The sequence below is a fragment of the Harpia harpyja genome, chromosome 18, assembly GCF_026419915.1.
Source record: "Harpia harpyja isolate bHarHar1 chromosome 18, bHarHar1 primary haplotype, whole genome shotgun sequence".
In the NCBI taxonomy this organism is placed as follows: domain Eukaryota; kingdom Metazoa; phylum Chordata; class Aves; order Accipitriformes; family Accipitridae; genus Harpia; species Harpia harpyja.
This window is the reverse complement of record NC_068957.1, coordinates 6,439,837-6,459,143: the sequence shown is the minus strand read 5'-3', so window position 1 is coordinate 6,459,143 and position 19,307 is coordinate 6,439,837. Positions and strand designations below refer to the sequence as shown.

At 36.8% G+C, this 19,307-nt stretch overlaps 1 protein-coding gene across 3 annotated transcripts in view; it reads right to left on the bottom strand.

The window, feature by feature from the left end:
* Positions 1 to 19,307, bottom strand: part of TENM1 (teneurin transmembrane protein 1) — a 346,769-nt gene that overhangs the window by 142,091 nt on the left and 185,371 nt on the right. For all 3 annotated transcript variants that reach the window (XM_052813749.1, XM_052813752.1, XM_052813750.1), the window contains one exon: positions 7,216 to 7,454. In XM_052813749.1, coding sequence (XP_052669709.1) covers positions 7,216 to 7,454 — 239 coding nt within the window. The remainder of the gene's footprint in view (positions 1 to 7,215; positions 7,455 to 19,307) is intronic.

The following is a 19,307-nucleotide window of genomic DNA, read 5'->3' as shown; positions in this document are numbered from 1 at the left end:
AGCATCAGCCGGTAACATCTCCTCATCTGGGCCTCACCGAACCTCTCGTCCGAAAACCGAGTGCCAACATTCTCCCTGCTGGTAGCAACCGCACTTTTTTACCTGGCATTCTTGGACTTCCAACTTGATTTCTCTGTTTCCTTGGTTCTTCCATCCTACTGCAAAGCTCATCTGAAAAGATATTCTTTCTCGGCTTGCTTGAACCTCCAGTATATTCCCCCCTCTATCATTACATTATTAGTTTGCTCTGTGTGACTTATGAGTTGCACTCTGCCAGGAGCAGAGTTGTACATTGCTTTCACTGAGGTGATCTGGAGGCGGGAAAATATATCTGAAGGCAAAATTTGACGCTCTTTACATAATGTCTGGAGATAGAGCTTACACGACGGATGCCACCATACCTATATTTCATTTATATTTTATTAGATAGCCCTGTCTAATTCAAAGTTTCAGATAAAATTGTAACACAAAAGTGGACATACACTTTTTTTTTTTTTTTTTTTTTTACGACATGCATTACGGATGTTATTGCAGATGCTAAATTTGGAGGAGTCTGTAGTCAGTGGAGCTGAAGAGGCTGGAGAATGCCACAGGAGTATGGTGAAACTAAGCTTCTTCCTCAGTCACCCTGGCCTGGCCAGGCTGCACAGTGGAGCTGCTCAGGGTAACTTCAAATGACCTCTCTCTTGAATACAGAAGATTGTACTCCTAGTACAGAGCTTTTCTTGGCTAATTTATTATGCTTTTTAGGTAAAAAATAATTATTAGGTATAAAACACGTCTCTTGCAGAAAAAAAATAAAGGCCTGTATCTTCCACCCTTCCCATAAAATTCCTTTGTGGAACAAAGAGATGAAAAGCTAGCGTGACTTTATGCTGCCTAAGGGATTTTCTCTATCCAGAGGCAGGTTTTTGGTTGCTTCACATTACTGCTGTGAAACCAGTTGGGCCCTGTTTGGAACCAAAGCTTGGGTCTTTACCTCTGAAGTAAATGGCATGATTGCTTATTTTGTTCAACATTTAAATAAAGCAAACCGATGCTTTCAGATAAACTAAATCAGTCTCCGCAATTCCATGGCATACTCACGTAAATATTCACAAATATAGAAGCATTTTTTTCAGAACTCGCTTTGTAAACTGGATTAACCTGCCATCTGCTACGAAGCCAATGATCTAATTTAATTTATTCTTATCTACCTTCTGTGTAAGCACAGCTTGTCAACTCCTGTGCTACACGTTTGGCAGAATATGAATAAGAGGCTTGGCTCCAGTGCAAAAGAGACTCTCAGTAGTGAGGAGATGTCAAAAAAGTCCTGTGCAATAAGTACTTATCAACCTGCAAGACGAACTTCAGAGGACAAAAATCCTACAAATGCAAAGTCTCTCCAAATTGCTGACCTCCACTAAAGGCTTTTGTTTAGCTTTCTCTGCTGTTTCCAGTTATTTTACAAAATCTCAGTAGATCATCCCCCTGAAGCCTAGACTTTAGAAGAGCTGTAATAGAATGTATATCAGCAGCTGACTATTCTTTCTGCACCTGCTCTGACCAAGTGCCAGAAAATTATGTCTTTTCTATAACTGCTACCAGGTTCTGCTTACAAAACTGGATTTCACTGTGGCATGAAGCCACAGGTGCATCAGTGCCTCAGTTCCAGTAAAGGTGAAGCAATGCAAAAATAGCTGAACACAAATAAGAGTTCTGATCCTGACCTACAGGTGTTCTTTAGTAAGCTCATTTTGTAAATAAAATGCTATGTCATTCTGCTCTAACCAAATTTGAAAATTTGAGACTGTTAATATGTGATTCAGTCTTAAGAATTTTTTTTTTTTAAATCCATATTGAAGTAGATAAGTTACTTTGGACGTTATATGGCCTTTCATGAAATAAAGATTTTTCCATATATTTGTTACAGCCATCTTAACTCTCAAGCATTCTCCTCTTTCTCAAGCAGTCTTCTCTTTATACCTAACATATTTTTACACCTGAGAACAGAAATATCCCCTCCTCTCCTGCAATCCTCCTGCTGGGATGTATAATGACTAGCCTGGTTTCATTTTTCATTACTGAGTCATACGTTAGACTTAGGAACAAACAAAACCTAATCTTAGACAACAGTACAATGTTGTCAGGCTTTCTCCTTAGTGTACTTAAAGATTTGTGACAATATCAAGTTCGTCAGTATGACCCAGGCTCAGAGAGAGCAGACACCACGATTTCCAGCTGCGAAACCCTGAGGTACCTGTCCCAGTGAGAGCTGTCCCACTAAGGACTTAAACAACATTTCAGAGTTGCTCATCTGCATCGCAGCTTTTACATATACCTGAAACATTTAGCTATACCATGATATTCTTCAGTGTGGAATCAGCTTATTTTCCCCTTGAGCCTTCTCTGCATAATTTCTAGTTCTCAGAGTTAAGGATTTCTATTTTTTCCTACTGTTTTGTATTGTATAAAGCTATGCAACCAATATTATGAACCCATGCACTGAGATACATAGGTCCTTAAAATTTGGCCTGGCCTTTCCCAGTGTTGAAACCATCACCCCTCTAGCTTGTACGTGGTGTGAGAAATGACAGGTCACAATGGCAGACAGCAGAGAGGTTTTAATTTCCTCACTCTCCATATGAATATAATTTAAGACTCAACACCCATCTCCAGCGCATATTCATAAATAGTGATAACATCATGAAGGATATGGACAACTTCATATTCATACTTGAGAATTCATTTGTATATAAAATAGTCATTTTGTAGTCAGGGATGGTTAAATCTAAGAACATGGGATGCAATTTTCAGAGGCACTGAACATTTGCATCTCCTGCTGAAATCAATAGGAACCATAGGAGTTCAGCACCTTTGATCAATAGGACCAGTGATTTGCAAGTCCAAATCAGCTGCTGATAAAATGGTAAGGTATCATGGAAGAAAAATCCTAGTTACTAATGGGCTAAAAATAACTGACTAGATGAGCAGCCACATCAAACTGTGTATTGTACTTAAAGAAAATGGTGTGGTGCTGAAAAAATTACAGAAAAAAAGATTATATTTCTCCTTCTCTCTCTTGTATTTGCCTTGTTTACTCTTAAATTTTTGATCAAATTTCTTCTTCAATTGCTGATGGCTTCTTAGGTTTTTATTACAATAAGATTAAAAAAAGAGAATATTTACTATACCATTCCACAATGGTAGCCTGTTTTATACTCTTTATAGCAACACAGACCAATAGATTAACAGAGACACACAACTATTGACTGCATTGAATCAAACGGATACGTTCTTGTCTTTCATGTGATAATCTGGAATCTACGTTATAGCCTTTGAACATCAGTATGTACAGAGCGTCTGCTAGACCTCATCTTACTTGCCAGATAAAATAAACTATTTATAAAGTATTACAGAAATTTCAGTTCTCTTTTCCATACTTTCCTTTTGCAGGGTGCCATCTCTGTAAACATCTGAGCCTAGACTGGTGACACGGCTTCAGCTCAGTCCTTTCAAACACCTCATGCCAGAGAAGTATACATCAACACATAGCCAAGGATTTATGTTTCTGTTTTACAATCAAAAATAGAAAAACTTTAAGGTAACTGGATTTCAATAATTTTACCTCAACTTTTTTTTTTAAATTTGAGCATTCATTTACATAAATCTTTAAAAAACACACAGCTCGCATGACCCCCAGGCACAGTGAGCGCCAGCAGGCAGCTTTTGCCCATTTCACGTTGCTGTCTGAAAAGCAGATAACTTGTTTTCCCTAGTCAGCCTTTCATTCCACCGGCAATTTCACCGAATGCTCTGCCCACTCCCCACAGCCCCGGCCGGGCTCTCAGGAACCGCTGGCGAAGCTGCTGCAGCCCCTGACGCACGGCTGACACGCACCAACGTCACCTCCCTGGTGGGTGACCCAACTGCTCACCTGCCTTACTGCCCTCTTTGGGGGCAAATTCAAGCAATTGTGCCCCAGATTGCCATGAATGCATTACAGGTCTCAACATATATGAAAGTACAGAAGAAAAATAAAAGTACATATGCCTTTATTTGACAGAAAATAATTCAACGCATTTACAGCGTGGAGACCAAACATCCACTTTACGAAATGAGGTTTTTTTGGAGTAACTACTATGACTTTAGAACCTATTCACAGAAATTACTCCTGTTGAAGTGAAAACATCTGTTTTACTTGATAAACTAAATATTATGACTAAAGATTTTCAATAAATCAGCTGTTACACAACCATTTACAGGGTTCTATAATTTCCTTACTGCCCATATAATAGTCAAATTTATTTCAGAAAGGACCAAATAATAAACATGGTGATTATAGGCAAAAGTGGAAACATGGAGAAAAAAATATTTTTTTAAACTGACTACTAGTTAAAGGAGAAAAAAAACAGTATAAGTATTGTGTTCTCAAGTACAAGCTTCTCTATTGAATCTCACTGATAACAGGGAAAGATTGAAAAAATAAAAGAACAAAAACATTTTGCTACTTTACCTTTTGATTGAAAAGAAATCACAGCTTAGAGCACTCTGGCACAGGTCTCAGTTTGTTACAAATATAAGAGCCGCTTGCAAATTTTTTATCTGGAATAAGCTTTGGGTTTCCAAGACTTTGGGAATGTTCTGACTTGAGGCTGAGGTTTGGGCCTATTTTTAACAGTAACATGTAGCTCATGCATCTAACAGCAGTACGAGAGATTTGAGAAAGCACATTTAAGTTATTAGATAAGGGGAAGAAAAAGCTTCATGTTAAATTTTGATCTACATTCATTTGGCCTGAAACTGCAGCTCCTTATAAGTTAATGCATGCTATGCCATAAAATATAATGATGAAAATAATTTTGCCTTTACAAAGTCTCCCTTATTCCTCCAGCAGCAACCACTGAACTGATCCTAGGTTAAGTTTGATCCTGAGATTAGTTTCGCAGTTTGGGCCCAAGTCTGTAGTCATTGCTCAGACATAATTCCCCCTGACTTGAAGAAAACCTGCCTGGAGTGAGGACTGAGGGACCTGAATCATGGTGAGCAAAGACAAAATACTTGGCGGAGTGAATTTTAAATTCAGAATGTCACATACAGTCTGATTTTGTATATTCAACAACTCTCATTTAAAACATGCACACTTAAATTTTTGATGGGAAAAGATATGCAAATATGAAACCCTACAGAGCAAGTGAACTTTGAAAATAGTTTATATGCTATTATTCATACCTAACAAAAGGGAAAGAACTAAGGCACCTGACTCATAAGAACAGGCCATGAACTTACTTAAATATTTAACCAACCAGATATGGGAAGCGTGAATATTAATTTAGAATAAGCTAACTAATACTACCTGAATCTGCAGGAAAGCTTATGCAACTGAAAAATTTCTGGGGCAAACAAGAGCAAATAATGGCATCTTGGAAAATTTTCTGAATTAGAATTCCTGGTTCAGAGATTTATGTTTTGCTATAGAAAACACAACTAGAAATACTAATAATTTATAAAATACCAAGACATCTTCATTTTACCTAGTTCTGCCCAACTAATGAAAACATGTTACACCTTTATGTTATCAGGTTAAGATAAAGAGAGACATGTCTACAGGAAATTCATATAGAGCTTTTTAATTCATAGTGACATGGAATGCTCACAGCCTTCTCAGGCTGATGACATGCAGCAGTATATCTCTAGAAAATTAAAAAATTTTCAGTGACAGACTGAAATCTAAGCAGGGATGAAACAGGCAGTGCTTCATCCAGATAAAATCTAAATGGTGTGGGTGGGATATATATGTAGCAAACAGATGAGGCTGCAAAATTTATACAGCCAGTCCTAACTGAGGGCATATGCTCACCAGCTGTTATGTAAATCTGCAATTAATGTAGCTTACTAGATCCTCAGGTGCTTTCAAATAATCATACACTAGAAATGATCAAATCTGCTTTCCCATATGCATTAGATGAGGATGTTAGAAAAAATCCCTCCTGATGAGCATCCTGCTGACAGTAGCCAGAACTTTGTCACTATGGGACAAAAAAACCCAGTGGAAAACAAAAATGATTTTCACTATAAAGACATTTATTCAGAGAATATAGAAAATCAGTGGCCACATATCAGTTTGGAGGTATCTGTACTTGTATCCCTGTACAAGTTTTACCAAGTACAAACCGCTATTTCAGGCAGACCCAGAGTTATTCCCATTCAAGCTAAAAGATGTTGGGGATATTCTGGCTCCTGCTCACCTGCGAACTGGCAACTAAATCAACAAAACAAGAGTGCGTGTGAGAAAGTGTGTCACACAAGCAAAAATTAATTAGATTTCCCTATGTTTACAGGAGCCACAGTCGCATTCTAAGATTCTACATAACGAATGTTTTGTAGTATTTTCAATTCAGATTGAAAAACCAATGCGCTAATAAATGTTCAGGCAAAATGTCATATAGCAAGTCTCAAAGACTTGCTCTCCAATGTACGATTGTAATCACCTTGACTCCAAGCCCACCTCCAATGTAACTATCTTCCAAAAAAGAAAAAGAGGAACACATTTCTAGCTACTCTGATAAATTCTCCCAATCTACCATGGTAACAAAATGGCACAGTTAGGTACTTAGAAAGATGAGTTTGAAATTAAGAAACTACACTTCAATCTATGTAACATTTTTCTGAAACATAAATTCAATAAAGGGACAGCAAAACACATCTTAGAAAACATGGTGTAAAATACTACATAGTTTTAAAGCCAGCTGTAATTCTAGCCAATGATGTAAGAATTAAGAGGAAAAAAATGAAAGACTTAAATTGTGATCTGACTGAAGAAATAAAATAAAGATAGCAAGGCAAAATACAATTAATTGTTATCAGCCTCTTCTGAATAATCCTTTAAGAGCAACAATGTTGTAAGGCTTAATATGAAAATCAAATGTTTAATTTAAGGAAAATATCACAGCAATTAAAATCAGTAGGAGTCCTCTGCTAGTATAAACATGTCATCTTGAATAATATTTCTTTCTCTATTAGACAGTATCAAGGTTAACAGAGTAGAAAGTTAATGAGAATTCCATGTTGTATTCAACCTCTGGCCAACCTCGCATTTTGTTCGCCAGAATTTACAAAGCACCCAATGGCAAACATTATTAGCAAACCATGATTTGTATTAGTGTAAAAGCAAGCAAGACAACAGAACAGAAAAGGTAAAGAATAATTTAGCAGAGAAAAGAAAGAGAGGCTTACCAATAACATAGGCTAGCAACAACGCCAGGGTAACTGTAATAGCAGTAGCACTCAAAGCAGTGCACTTCCAGTTGCAACACCTGTAAGGTTTGTTAAAAGTGAAGGCAGGTCTGGAAAAGGTACTTCTAGGAAGAGGCCTAGGAGGTGGAGAGTAAACAGTATTGGATGTTAAAGGATAGTTCTGACTGGCTGCGCTGAAGATAGCTGAAGACCCAGATCCATGTTTAAATAGGAAATGCCTACGAAAAGAAGACAAAGAACCATGTTGTAAAAACCACTTTGTGATTTAAGAAGTGAAAGGAACTATATAAGCACCGTGTGATAAATACTGCATATATCCACAGAAAATAACAAAGACAGGAAAATGTGTAAATACACATTATGAATAGTTTTTATTATTTTAATTGTTTAATTATGAATACACTCTGCATTGGAAGTTTTTCAACCACACTGCAAGACTTCCAACAATTTTTTAGTGAAACAATGTAACGTAAATGAATTCTAAACCATCCTCCCAGTGGTTCAGCGTAATGGTGAGGAAAGGTTATTTCTCCGTACAGTACCTGGGGGTCCTCCGAGACAAGCAGCCCCTGTGTGCCTCGTTACATGGGTGTGCCCGAGACATGGCAGTTTGTTGTCAGCAGTACCCACTCCATCCACAAACACACAACTGGGTTTATCTCACCAAGAGTACAAAAGAAGTGCGGAAGCCACTACCACTCTGATAGTTATTTTTACTATGGATTCTCTCCAGAATATAGGAAATAACAATAAAGAAAAACAAAAAAGAGAAAAAAGAAAAAAAAAGAAAAGAAAAAGAAAAAAGAGAGAAAGGTGGCTACTTAGTGGAAAATGTACAAGGATAATCCATTTTGAAGGACTGTAGTTACTGTATAGGTGAGTACAATTTCTTCAGTATTCTTAATTGAGCTATTTTGAGAGCAGTTTTTCTTCAAATGCTTTTGCCTACTGTGGTGATTCTCAAACATACTACGAAAGACTTCATCTGGAGAGCTATTTCAGCATATTTTGGAGGACTGATTGCCTTCAAGAAAAAATAGCAAAACCTACATTAGCACAAAAAAAAAAAAAAAAGATACAGAAATGTGCCTTGCAGAACAGGCTCTGGTGCAGAAACATAGAGAGGTTGTTTATAGGAAGATGGATGGTTTTCAGGACTGGCAAGCGCTCTCCAAGAGAATTTGGGAACAGATATTTAATTTTAAACAATAACTTACTGTGCTACGTGCTCAGAAATTGTGGCAACAAAGGACGCATTCAAGGCTGACCATACCAACTACATATTCTTTTGGAAACACCAACTTTCTTTGGACCTTTTTTCCTTTGTTTCACATAAGTGAGCAAGCTTCTTCAGTGCACTCTTTTCTGACAGGCGCACATCTAAATCTCATGCCATAGCATGCACCCAAAGAAGTTTAGAGCACCTCGGTGTTCCTCTGTCTCAAGCCATAAGGTCTGAGCTAAGAAAGCAAGTGAAGGGGCACTGATACTATGCAGCTTGGAAGAACAAGGACTGCCTTGGCCACAGTGCAAGTATTGTTTTAGCCTGAATCCTTTTAGCCTTTCTGTTGAGTACCCCGACTCAGGAAGGCATTTCCCAGAGAACAGCATTCAACTTTCCTGAGCTTGCCAGCTCTTTGCTTTGGGAGCCACTGACCCACTTGCAGCTCAGGTGCTTTGAACTGTGCCCCATTCATACGAGCTCCCAGCGGAGTAAGAGCATCAGTGACTGTTGCTGCCATTGGTTCCGACACAACCCATTTCTCTGTTCTTCCATCGGCTGAGAGCATGCAAGTGCTCTGCGGACCCCAGGCAAGCACTACAGTGCCACTTGTGCTGGGGGTGCGAGTGGCCCTCAGTTGTTTCTGCCAAAATCAAAGCAGGATCTTACATTTAGAATCACGTGGCACTATGATGCCTGCAAGCCAAAAGCCACAGACACACTTCACAGCTGCAGTAAGCTGGCCAATGTTGACATGGTCCAGAATCTTCCCAATGACAAATGTACCTTTACACCTTCAGCAAGGCACAAGACACGTTTTTGAATACATATATGGATCAATCAATCCATGCTGGTAGAACTTCTTTGATGGATTCACAGCGGGATGTACACAGGATCAACCACTCAAGAGTATGAAGCATGATTATACTGTGACATTTGACTGTAAGAATACTGTAAATGCATGTTACTGAAAAGGTAATTTCTAAAATGGTGTAATGCATATGATATTATGTATTTCCATTAGAACATTTTAAAAGTAAGGTTACAGTTCTCAAAATGCCAGATTATAGAAAATAAAAAGGTATTACAGAGCAGTTTTACCTTTTCAAGGGCCTTTTATTCAGGCAGTTACATAAAAAAGAAGGTAAATGAGAATACTGGTTAGCTTGCTTTACAGATTACAGTGCCTACATATCAGGAGTCTTTTGACAAACTATGAGAATGAAATTTTTGTGTTGCTTATGTTGAGTACTAGTTATTCCCGCTTCATAGTTATTATCCCAGTAAACAGCACTCAGACAAAAAAAGGACAACTGAATCTGAGTACAGCATCCTGGCATTATATTAGACAACAAATTCTAGTTTTCTTTCCCACTGACTTTCACAATTGTAGATATATACATTATATAGACGGCAATGCTCTGAACATGTTAATGTTACCTGTAACTATTTTAGTTCGAAAATTCTAAACTTGGACTATATAAATCTGCTTCCTTCATATCAGGCCATGAGAATACAGTTGGTTATTTTCACTTCAATGCTCCTTTGTCACACTTGAAGGATTTTGCAAGTATGTGAAGCCTTACTTTGCAGTCAGCAGTTAACAAGATACATAGTCACATAGACTTTTGGTAGGAAAGAACATCACAGCAAAATTCCTACTGATATTCAAGGAAGCAGAAGCAGAATCACCATATAAAATAAGAAAAGTGTTATTATACATAAGCATATACATATATAAAGTATGTATACATATACACATACACTTATATACACACAAATAATATATATATAAAAAGCCCCAGTCAATAGTTCCTTACTTGCTTTACATTTTCAAGACATAATGACAAAAACCCACTTATCTGATAATTTCCCATTTAAATTTTTTGGAAATTACAGCAAAATGGTCTGATATTGGCAGTATTGATTGTCCTTTGTGGTGCATAGCTCAAACATATCAGAGGTAAAGGGAAGGAAATGCTGAACTGAAAGTTATTATTAAGGCTTTAACAGCCTTGCAATCAATAGCCAGGAATAATTTCATTCTCTTGCACAGGGATTTATAAACGTGGCTTCTTAGCCTGATGGTAAAATGCTAGTCTGCAGAGGGATTTCTTTATTAGCAGAAGAGTGCACAGAAGCTGGATCCAGCTCACACCCTTTTAGATAGATGATTCCATTCACACCGAGGAGAATTTACATAGCTCTAACTTGTAATAAAACTGAGATTCTGAAGCAATGCTACACTGAAACTGAGCTACCAGTGAAATAACGTTGAGAAAATGTTAAAAATCACAATTGTTTATGCCTTCCATTTTTGGGAGAGTATATTGAGTACCCAAAGACATTTCTATAGAATTTGAAAAACACTGGTGGCACAAAGACAAATTTCCAAAGCTAGACTGCGACTATGTTCTCATAAACTCAGACGACTCATCTGTCTGAGCACACCACTGTTCCCACAGGACGTTAGGACACGCTAAACTGTTGCTATCAATTCTATAAAATCAGGTGCTCTCTCTAAAGAGCAAAATAATAAAAAACTGAAGTTCAAAAGTTTAGATGTGACTGCAGCCTGGTGTGTGCTTTAATATTTGATCTAAGAGAAAAGCTAAGCCTTTTTTTTGGTAAGCTGGGAACACAAGAAAAATCAGAGGATTTATAAGCATGACTGATAAGACTGCTTGTTCCGAGTGAGGAAATTCTGAATGTTCACAAAAACATCAAAAACATCCATAAAGAAGATGATAATACTCCCTTAAAAAGAGAAATACAGAACATAATCTCTAAGGCATTTGTTTGTGAAATAGAAGTCACTTAATATTATTACACTGATAATTCCAATACATAAATAAATATTAAAGGCTCAGTAATAATTTCACATATAAAAGAGGCAGCTGGAAAACATTCCCTCTTTAAGGTAACCACAATGTCTGTTTGCCTATCTATCCATCTGTTCATCTCTACAAATGTAAAACTTTTGAACTTTGAATCCTCTCAAGCGAAGTTAACGGGAAGAAAAAGATCCTACCAGACTCACAAAAATCGGGGTGGGGGAAGGAGCGGGGTGGGACCAAAACCCCCAAACACCCAACAAAACCAGCAAAAGCCCCAGCGAGCTCCTGTTTCTACATTCAGCTCTTTGTCTTCTCTAAGCTCCTCTAGCCACCCATCCAGCACGGCACACGGTAGCTAATGAAGCAGAATACGTACTGGCTGATCAACAGCCAGGTCGAAACCTGCTACACCGACATGCCCAGTAAAGAGAGAAGGACCGAGGGAAGGGAGTTAGTGGGGAGTTCAGGTGACAGAAGGCATGAAATTAGACCTCTTAGTCCTGCTGATCACAGAATAGCTTGCTTTCGGTAAAGAAGCAGTTTCATGTGGTTCATCTAAGTGCTCTTGTTCAACCTCAAGAGGAATGGCATATAACTCCAAGAGTGCAATTCATACAAAAATGATGAATTCTCAGCTAGGAGAAGATTAGAGAACAGGAGTTCATTTCTTTCTTTACACCCTTCTCTATCAGGTCGTTTTGTTATGTACTTTTGGCTTCTTATCTGAAACGGTAATTTAAGACTTATAAAAGGTACACGTGAAGCAATATCCCAACTGAATTCATGTGGCTATAACGTAATACTATTACAGAAACCAGATTAACCCCACACAGAATTCCTTAATTAAATTCTGAGAAAATATTTTTATATCCCAGAACTGTAGTAATGTCCCTCAGCTTCGTCAAGGGCTTGGTATCACTTCTGTAAGTTCTATGCATTTACCCTGTGCCTAGTGTCTGTCGGTCTAGAAGTCCACCTTCATTTGTACCTGTAACATGTTTTCTTTCCATTTCCATTAAAAACTACAGGTTTGTAAGAGGAAAAAATGAAGAACAAAAGCAGATTTGAAAGTAAACCACTGGGTGAGTTAGTAGAAACACAAATCTTGCAACAACTTGGCCAAAAAATTAGTCTGCATTTCTCCTGGATAAACCAAGTAGGAACACATTTGTACTTGTATGTGTTTCACATTCAAGAAATTGTTACCTAAAGTGTTACAAATTGCTGCATAGCTATGTGATAGGAAAACTAAGATGTCTTCAGTTCGATCATTTAAATTTTTCAATTTCTTTTCAAGTAAATTCTCTAACTGCATATAATATATATAACTGTATACCTACACCAATGTTTAAGTAGGCAATTGAAGTAATTCTTTTAGATGTTAACAGAAGTGCAAAGGGAATTTTTAAGAGGCATAGTAGCTGAAACATAAGAAGGATTCTGATTTTTGGCATAACCAGAGAATATATAAAGATGGTAGCCAAAAGGGATTTGGAACCGATACAGTTGCCCATCTACTATGGCAAACACCACCATGAACCCATTGTTACCTGGCCCTTTTAAGTCACTTAGTACTTCCTGTGACAGTGGGAAGAAACAGAAATTTGCTCTTTCTTGATTTCCTATCCATCCTATTCTGTACCCAAAGTGGGAGGGGAAAAAAAAAAGGAAACTTCTAAACTTAGATACTAATCAGAATATGGACCTCTGTTTATAAATCTCACATACAGTACTCAGCAAACTATATAGTATAAAAACAAGGCAGCTATTCTAAGGCAAGTATATAGTGTAAAAACAAGACACCTGCTTGACAACAAAGATATATGCACTATACCCTCATCTTGAAAACCAACCCAGGAAAACTGTATGTGAATATAAGACATGACTTATAATTATAGATAGAATCTGGCCTGTAATTTTATCTACCTTGTTTCACCTTTTTGTGCACAAGAACAGTAGGAACAAGAATGCTCATGGGTGAAAGAAGAGGGAAATGGCCATGAAAACTATGTACCTAATTTATTTTATCATTCTATTTTTACATGTCTAATTGAAATACATTTGAAACCCCCTAGAGATTTGCCTTTGGGAATAGAACTGCTTTGTTAAAATTTCCTCTTTGAGCTGGATTTGCCTTTTGAATCATTCACATAGAATTGCTTCCCTTTATTCACTCATGTTTTTTTTACATAGTGTTTGAAAACTTAGCCCTGTGACCTGCTGAGCCTTTCTGAAAAAAGAATCTGTATCCTTTACTTTTCGCTTCAGTACAGAACAACAAGTGACATGATGCTGACTCACTTGTCTGTTGTTGCTGTAGGCAAGCTAAGCCTGTTAACCAGGTGAATAAACTTTCAAGTCCCTAGGAGAAATCTGGGACAATAATTAAATAAATATAGGACAAGAACAGCTTCTACAATGGAACAGTTCTCCAAAATACAGCTGTCTTCTGGTTTCACTGGCTATTTAATGTGGGAAAAAAAAAAAAGATAAAACAAAACCTACCACACTGGGGACATAGATCACTCTTGTATAGATCAGTATGGGCTTTATTATTATGATACATGGTGACAATGCTACATTAATCCAGCAGTTTTCAAAAGTGCTTTTCTGTGGCTTAGAACTTTCCTTTTGCACTACAACTCGAACAACAGCTGAGTAAAACTGATCAATGTACACAGAGATTAGTGGGGTATGGAAGGAATAAGCTTGTGGTTTGCTCTATCTTTTTTTTTCAATAAATTCTAAATTTTTGATATGGAAAATGAGAACAATAGTACTTACAATAATATTTACAAAAATTATATAAAGAATAGTATGTAACATTTGCAGAGCACTTTGAAACCACGAATCAAGAAGGACAAAAATACCAATATTGTAATTTTGTTGCTTATATTCTGTGGTTAGAAGCATGACTTAAAACAAAGAAAGGAATGAGATAACTGAAGTAGAAGTAGTTGCCCCACAGTTCTCTTTGCCATGAATTTCCACCTGTGGGTATTCATGCATATTCTAACTGACTTTTATTAGCATTTTTGTCTACTTCCAAATACCTACATTCACATGCGTATGGTCTAAAGCCAAGCTGTATAGCTACTGTGACAAATAACGCAAATTTTACTTGACAAGAGGTGTATCACATTAACTATGTGAATACTATCTAGTCTTCAAAAACAGATTTCCTAGAAGTAGCTATCCAGGGGATAGATACACATTTCCGGGCAATAACATTACACATGCACATGTGATTTTCTTTGAAATGAAAAGATAGACTCTTTTGCATATCTCTGACTCTTTCTCACGGTCTCTGTTTTCCAAATCAGCCTAGACCCTTTGAATTAATCTGTAATTATCTTTGTCTTTCAACATTTATATTCAGTCTGTTTCTGGTTTTGTAAATGAAAACACTGTGTTTCACAGAAAGCTAACAGGCTGCTTGCTTATTGGTGGCCATAAAATAACAACATATCTTTACTTTTAGTTATAACTTTATATACTATTCCATTATTCAAAATAATGAGTGAAAAGTATCGGCAGCGTGATTATTCAAGTTACTATATTAAGCCTGCATAAAACCCCTTTAAACATACAAATACTATCCCACTGTTCCAGGGAATCCCACACTAGAGCTTCTCCCAAAGAAAAAATACAGTAGAGCATAGAAACAATTTAAATTACCTTAATGTTCTTAGAGACTGGATCTCAAATTATTCAAAGGAAGGACCCTCAAGTGCCATTGCTGCTGACATGAAAATTGTACTTCATTGTAGCTGACAAATATTTATATTTTTATTTCCATAAAAGATGCTTTCATTCTCGCATTATTAAATTTAGGGTCATATTTACAGCTTTTATTTTAAGTTCATGGTCATATTTACAGTTTTCAATTTATCTTTTACAATTCAGAAGTCTTAAATATTTTTAGATCTTTTCTGCTGTGCAGTGAAAACACATGGGACTTGGACTGAATTTAAAACCCTTGCCATGTGTCTGTTTTTAATATGGTCAGCCTCTCTGTAGGTTAGATTTATTGTTTAATTAGGTAGAAAATGACAAAAACCAAGTGAAATGTCCTAACAGCAAATACTGACCAACATGACTTGAAGAAAAGATCATAAATGAAGCCCTCTCTGCATTTATTCTTGGAATAACCACAAGTCTGGTCATTTAACTCAAGAGTAGGCTCCATTCGCAAACAAGTTCCTAATGAATTACATTGCTCAAATAGTAATTGTCTCCCTGCTTGGTGGTTTATGATCATTAACACCTGTGTGCCTTGGGAGCTGTAAAAGCCATTCTGTTTGCTATGGAAACCTTGAACTGGGAAAAAGGCAGGCACAAAAGTGCTTTCGGTATCTCTGCACTGGGGGCAAGATTCACAAGATGGTCAAATGAAGAGACCAAGGAGAAAGAATAAACCTTCCAAGAGCTCACACTGAACCGTGTGAGTGAGTATTTATATATGTACTTTTCATCTATTATTTTCGCTTTTAGCACTACTCCAGCTTAAACTGAAAGTGAGTGTGTACAGGTTTCTGTGATTTGAAAGGCTACCAATGTACTTCTTGAAGAGCACAAATACTTATGAGCTTGATTAAAAAAGAACAAGGGAAAACCAAAGTACAGAAAAAATCTCTTGGTAAGTGATAGTTGTCAAGATCTCCCCTATACTAAACAGAATTATACACAAGATGATATTTTTAGGAAAATCCAGATAGTCTTAATATGCACCTTAAATAACTACGTAATACAGAAAGGAATGACTCCATCTATATGATGAGCCGAATAAACTTCTTGAACTCCAAAACTCTCAAAGTTTTTAAGTGTTTAGAGCCATAATCAAACTTCAAGCCTCTGAAATATTGCTGAATAGTAACTAAAAACCATAACTGCCTTGAACCCCAAATACTTCTCTTATTATTCTACTACTTCAAAGTTTTATATAAATTAATGATAATTGAATCTCAGGTTCACGGTCTGGTACCTCGCTATCCCCTTAGAGGAGCTATTACCATGGTGATAAGATTGCTTAAATTAAGCTGTCTTTTTCCACAGTACTTGGCTCATTGCCAGCGCAGTGAAGGGAGATTTCAGTCCATTCAGCACAGCATTAACCTTACTGCCAACACTGCGAAATGGGTTAGAGGAACTAGAAAGAAATTTTGTTAAAAAAGGAAGGAACAAGAAAATATGTAAAATACTGAAGCACAAAACAGGACTAAAAAAACCCACTTTGAAACAAAATCAAAATTAGGTAAGTTTTGATATTTAGACAGAAAACTTAAAAATTCGAATGCTTGGGTAATCTAAATGCAAAACTTTACTCAAAATAAGTGTGTGCAATGGTCTATCCATGAGGGAACTGTAACAGACTATAGCAAGGATCAGAAATAATGTCAGGTAAAAAACCCTGTTTAACATCTAGTTTTTTCTTCTTATTTGGGAATTTGACTGAAGTGGGAAAATAAATAGCAAACACCAGAAAAAAAACCAACACAAAAAAGCAAGATATGGAAACAAATAATGAGTCAACTAACAGGGCATGGAGAAAATGAAAAACACTTCTTTGAATTATCAGGGTTTAATACACACTCAATAAAAAGTAGTAAGCTATGTTCAGATGGGGCTGTCAGAGATAATGACAATGTATTACACTGTAAATCGTAAGATTTGAAACATTAGAGCAAAGTACCTATGAAACCTGAAAAAACAATTATTTTAGTGGAAAGGAAGGGAATAGGCAATAGGTTGCAAGTAATTCATTCTGGGGGAGAAGAAAAAAATCAATTTATGTAAGAGCCCAATGACATTATCCTAAAAAAGAGAATCAATGTCTCCTGTGTTTTTATGTGGTGTGTGAGATCCTTGCAGTCTTCTTCTGGCAATACTTACAAATTATTTTTCTGTGTGACAATGAAATTACTGCATGTTCGTAAGTCATTTTAATAATATGCTTTTTTCAAAACTGTGTGTGCATGCATACTTACAGAGTCTGTATTTGCATTTACAGGCACATTACAGCACTGAAGGCTGCAGCAGAGTCAGTCAGCAGTTTGAGCTGTTACACCTCCTACAGGTACAGCTCTTCTCCAATTTATTCAACAGCCACTCTATGACATGTCCTCTGAAGTTGTAAAGGTGTTCCTAATTTGTATTTTCATTTGGGTTGCTTTAATCAGAATAATTGCCAGAGTTAGAGAACTGACCTTGGCAATGACATACATCTAGACTATTTTTGGCTTTGCCAAAAGCTTGTGTGAACTTGAACAAGTAATTTTGCCTTTCCAAGTCAGTCTCCTCATTAAACAGTTGGGCAAGTAAGCTGGGTCCTGACAAAACTGCTTCGCGGATTAGTCCATGCATATAACACCTCTGCATGAAGCACGAAACAGAATTTCTGATTTGCCCTTTTCTATAAAAATATAAGAAAGTTTTATGCTACAAAAAACCTTTCAGAATACATACTTCAGTATACGTCTTTACTGCAGCCCTTTGTGGTCTATTCTAATTACATAAGAATACATGTTTAATCAGAGTGCTGCAAACATTTTCAGAACTACAGAATTTTTTTTTCCATAAATATGACACACTACTATTATGAGCAGGCTCATAAACTTGCTTCATTTCTGACTGTCCAGAGTGAACAGGATTTACAGTCACATGATTAGCTCTAGGAAATCTTTCCTGTCTGAAAATTCTCTAATATTACATGGCTGCAGATAAACCATGCAAACACATGTGCTGTTTATGGATTAACAGGAGATACAGTTGGAAGAAAAGCTGAACATGTGCATTCTCATTTTTGCCTACTTATTACAGTAGGGAATAAATTACTAAGTCTTCTTTCTGATTGCAAATGTTCCGAATTAAAAAAAAAAAATCTGCTTAGGTGTATTAGGTATGTACCTATTAGGTAGATTTGGTACTATTAAAGATTTAGCACAGAAACACAGCTGCCATTGACATGTTTCCCTTTATTTGTAGGATTATTTTTAATGGGCAGCTAAACATTAATGGAGAAGGTAAGCAAGAAAATCCAGATATTAGGCCAAAGTATCTGTTCGATTCTAGCTGAATCATTCCCTGTTAAAGGAAGAAAAACCAAGCTGCAAGCCCTTCTTTTTCTCTAAGGCTGTGTTATGTACTATAGACTTCTGGGAAGTGGTGATCACAAATGTTTTTTATTACAATTACAATGCTATACCACTTGTCTGCACATAAACTGCAGATACATCTTGGCAAACAGTCTCACAGATTGTACTTTTGGATTATATAGCCTTTCAGCCAGCTTCACAAGAGGCTGCAGCTAGCTACCAGAGGGTGTATGAAATCAGCTGAAACAACCACCAAAGGGTAGGAATGTGAATTGCTAACGTGTAGCCCACAGTATGTTTTCCAGTCTGAATTCTTAATCTACTGCACAGGCGTTTAGTCAGTGTCCAATTATGTAATTACAGATATAACTATGTATCTATGTATTTGTCCTTTATGAGAAGTTTCAAATTTGCAAAAATAATACGAAATCAGAAAAATTAAACTGAACTCAAGAGAGACTTAAAACTGCAAAATATTTTCCCCAATGGGGTCTAATGAGAATATAGTGAACAGGGATGCAAGAAAGGCTAAACAAGATCTACCTAACTGTTAACTGAAGAGAACCAAAAGGTACTTAAATGGGTACAGAACGCCCAGTGATCAGCCTCACATGCAGCAGAAGGTATAGGTATATAAGCTTGTTACACCAGCAATGACAGAGATTTATCTTTATAAAGACTGTGTAAACAGAAGCTTCTAGCTCTAGAAGGAGTAGCTGAACTAAAATTCTGTTTATGTTCACTTTTCTCTTTCTATGGAAAGTTTCCATCCTCCTTGATTCTTTTTGTGATTTGTCCTTAAGACAAATAAGGAATTTTATTTCAGAATTAATCAGCTTATTCTTCAAGCCCAACTTAATAGCCTTTCAGAGAAGAAAAAATTAATTCGACACTTCTGATTAGCAGCAGTTAAGTGTA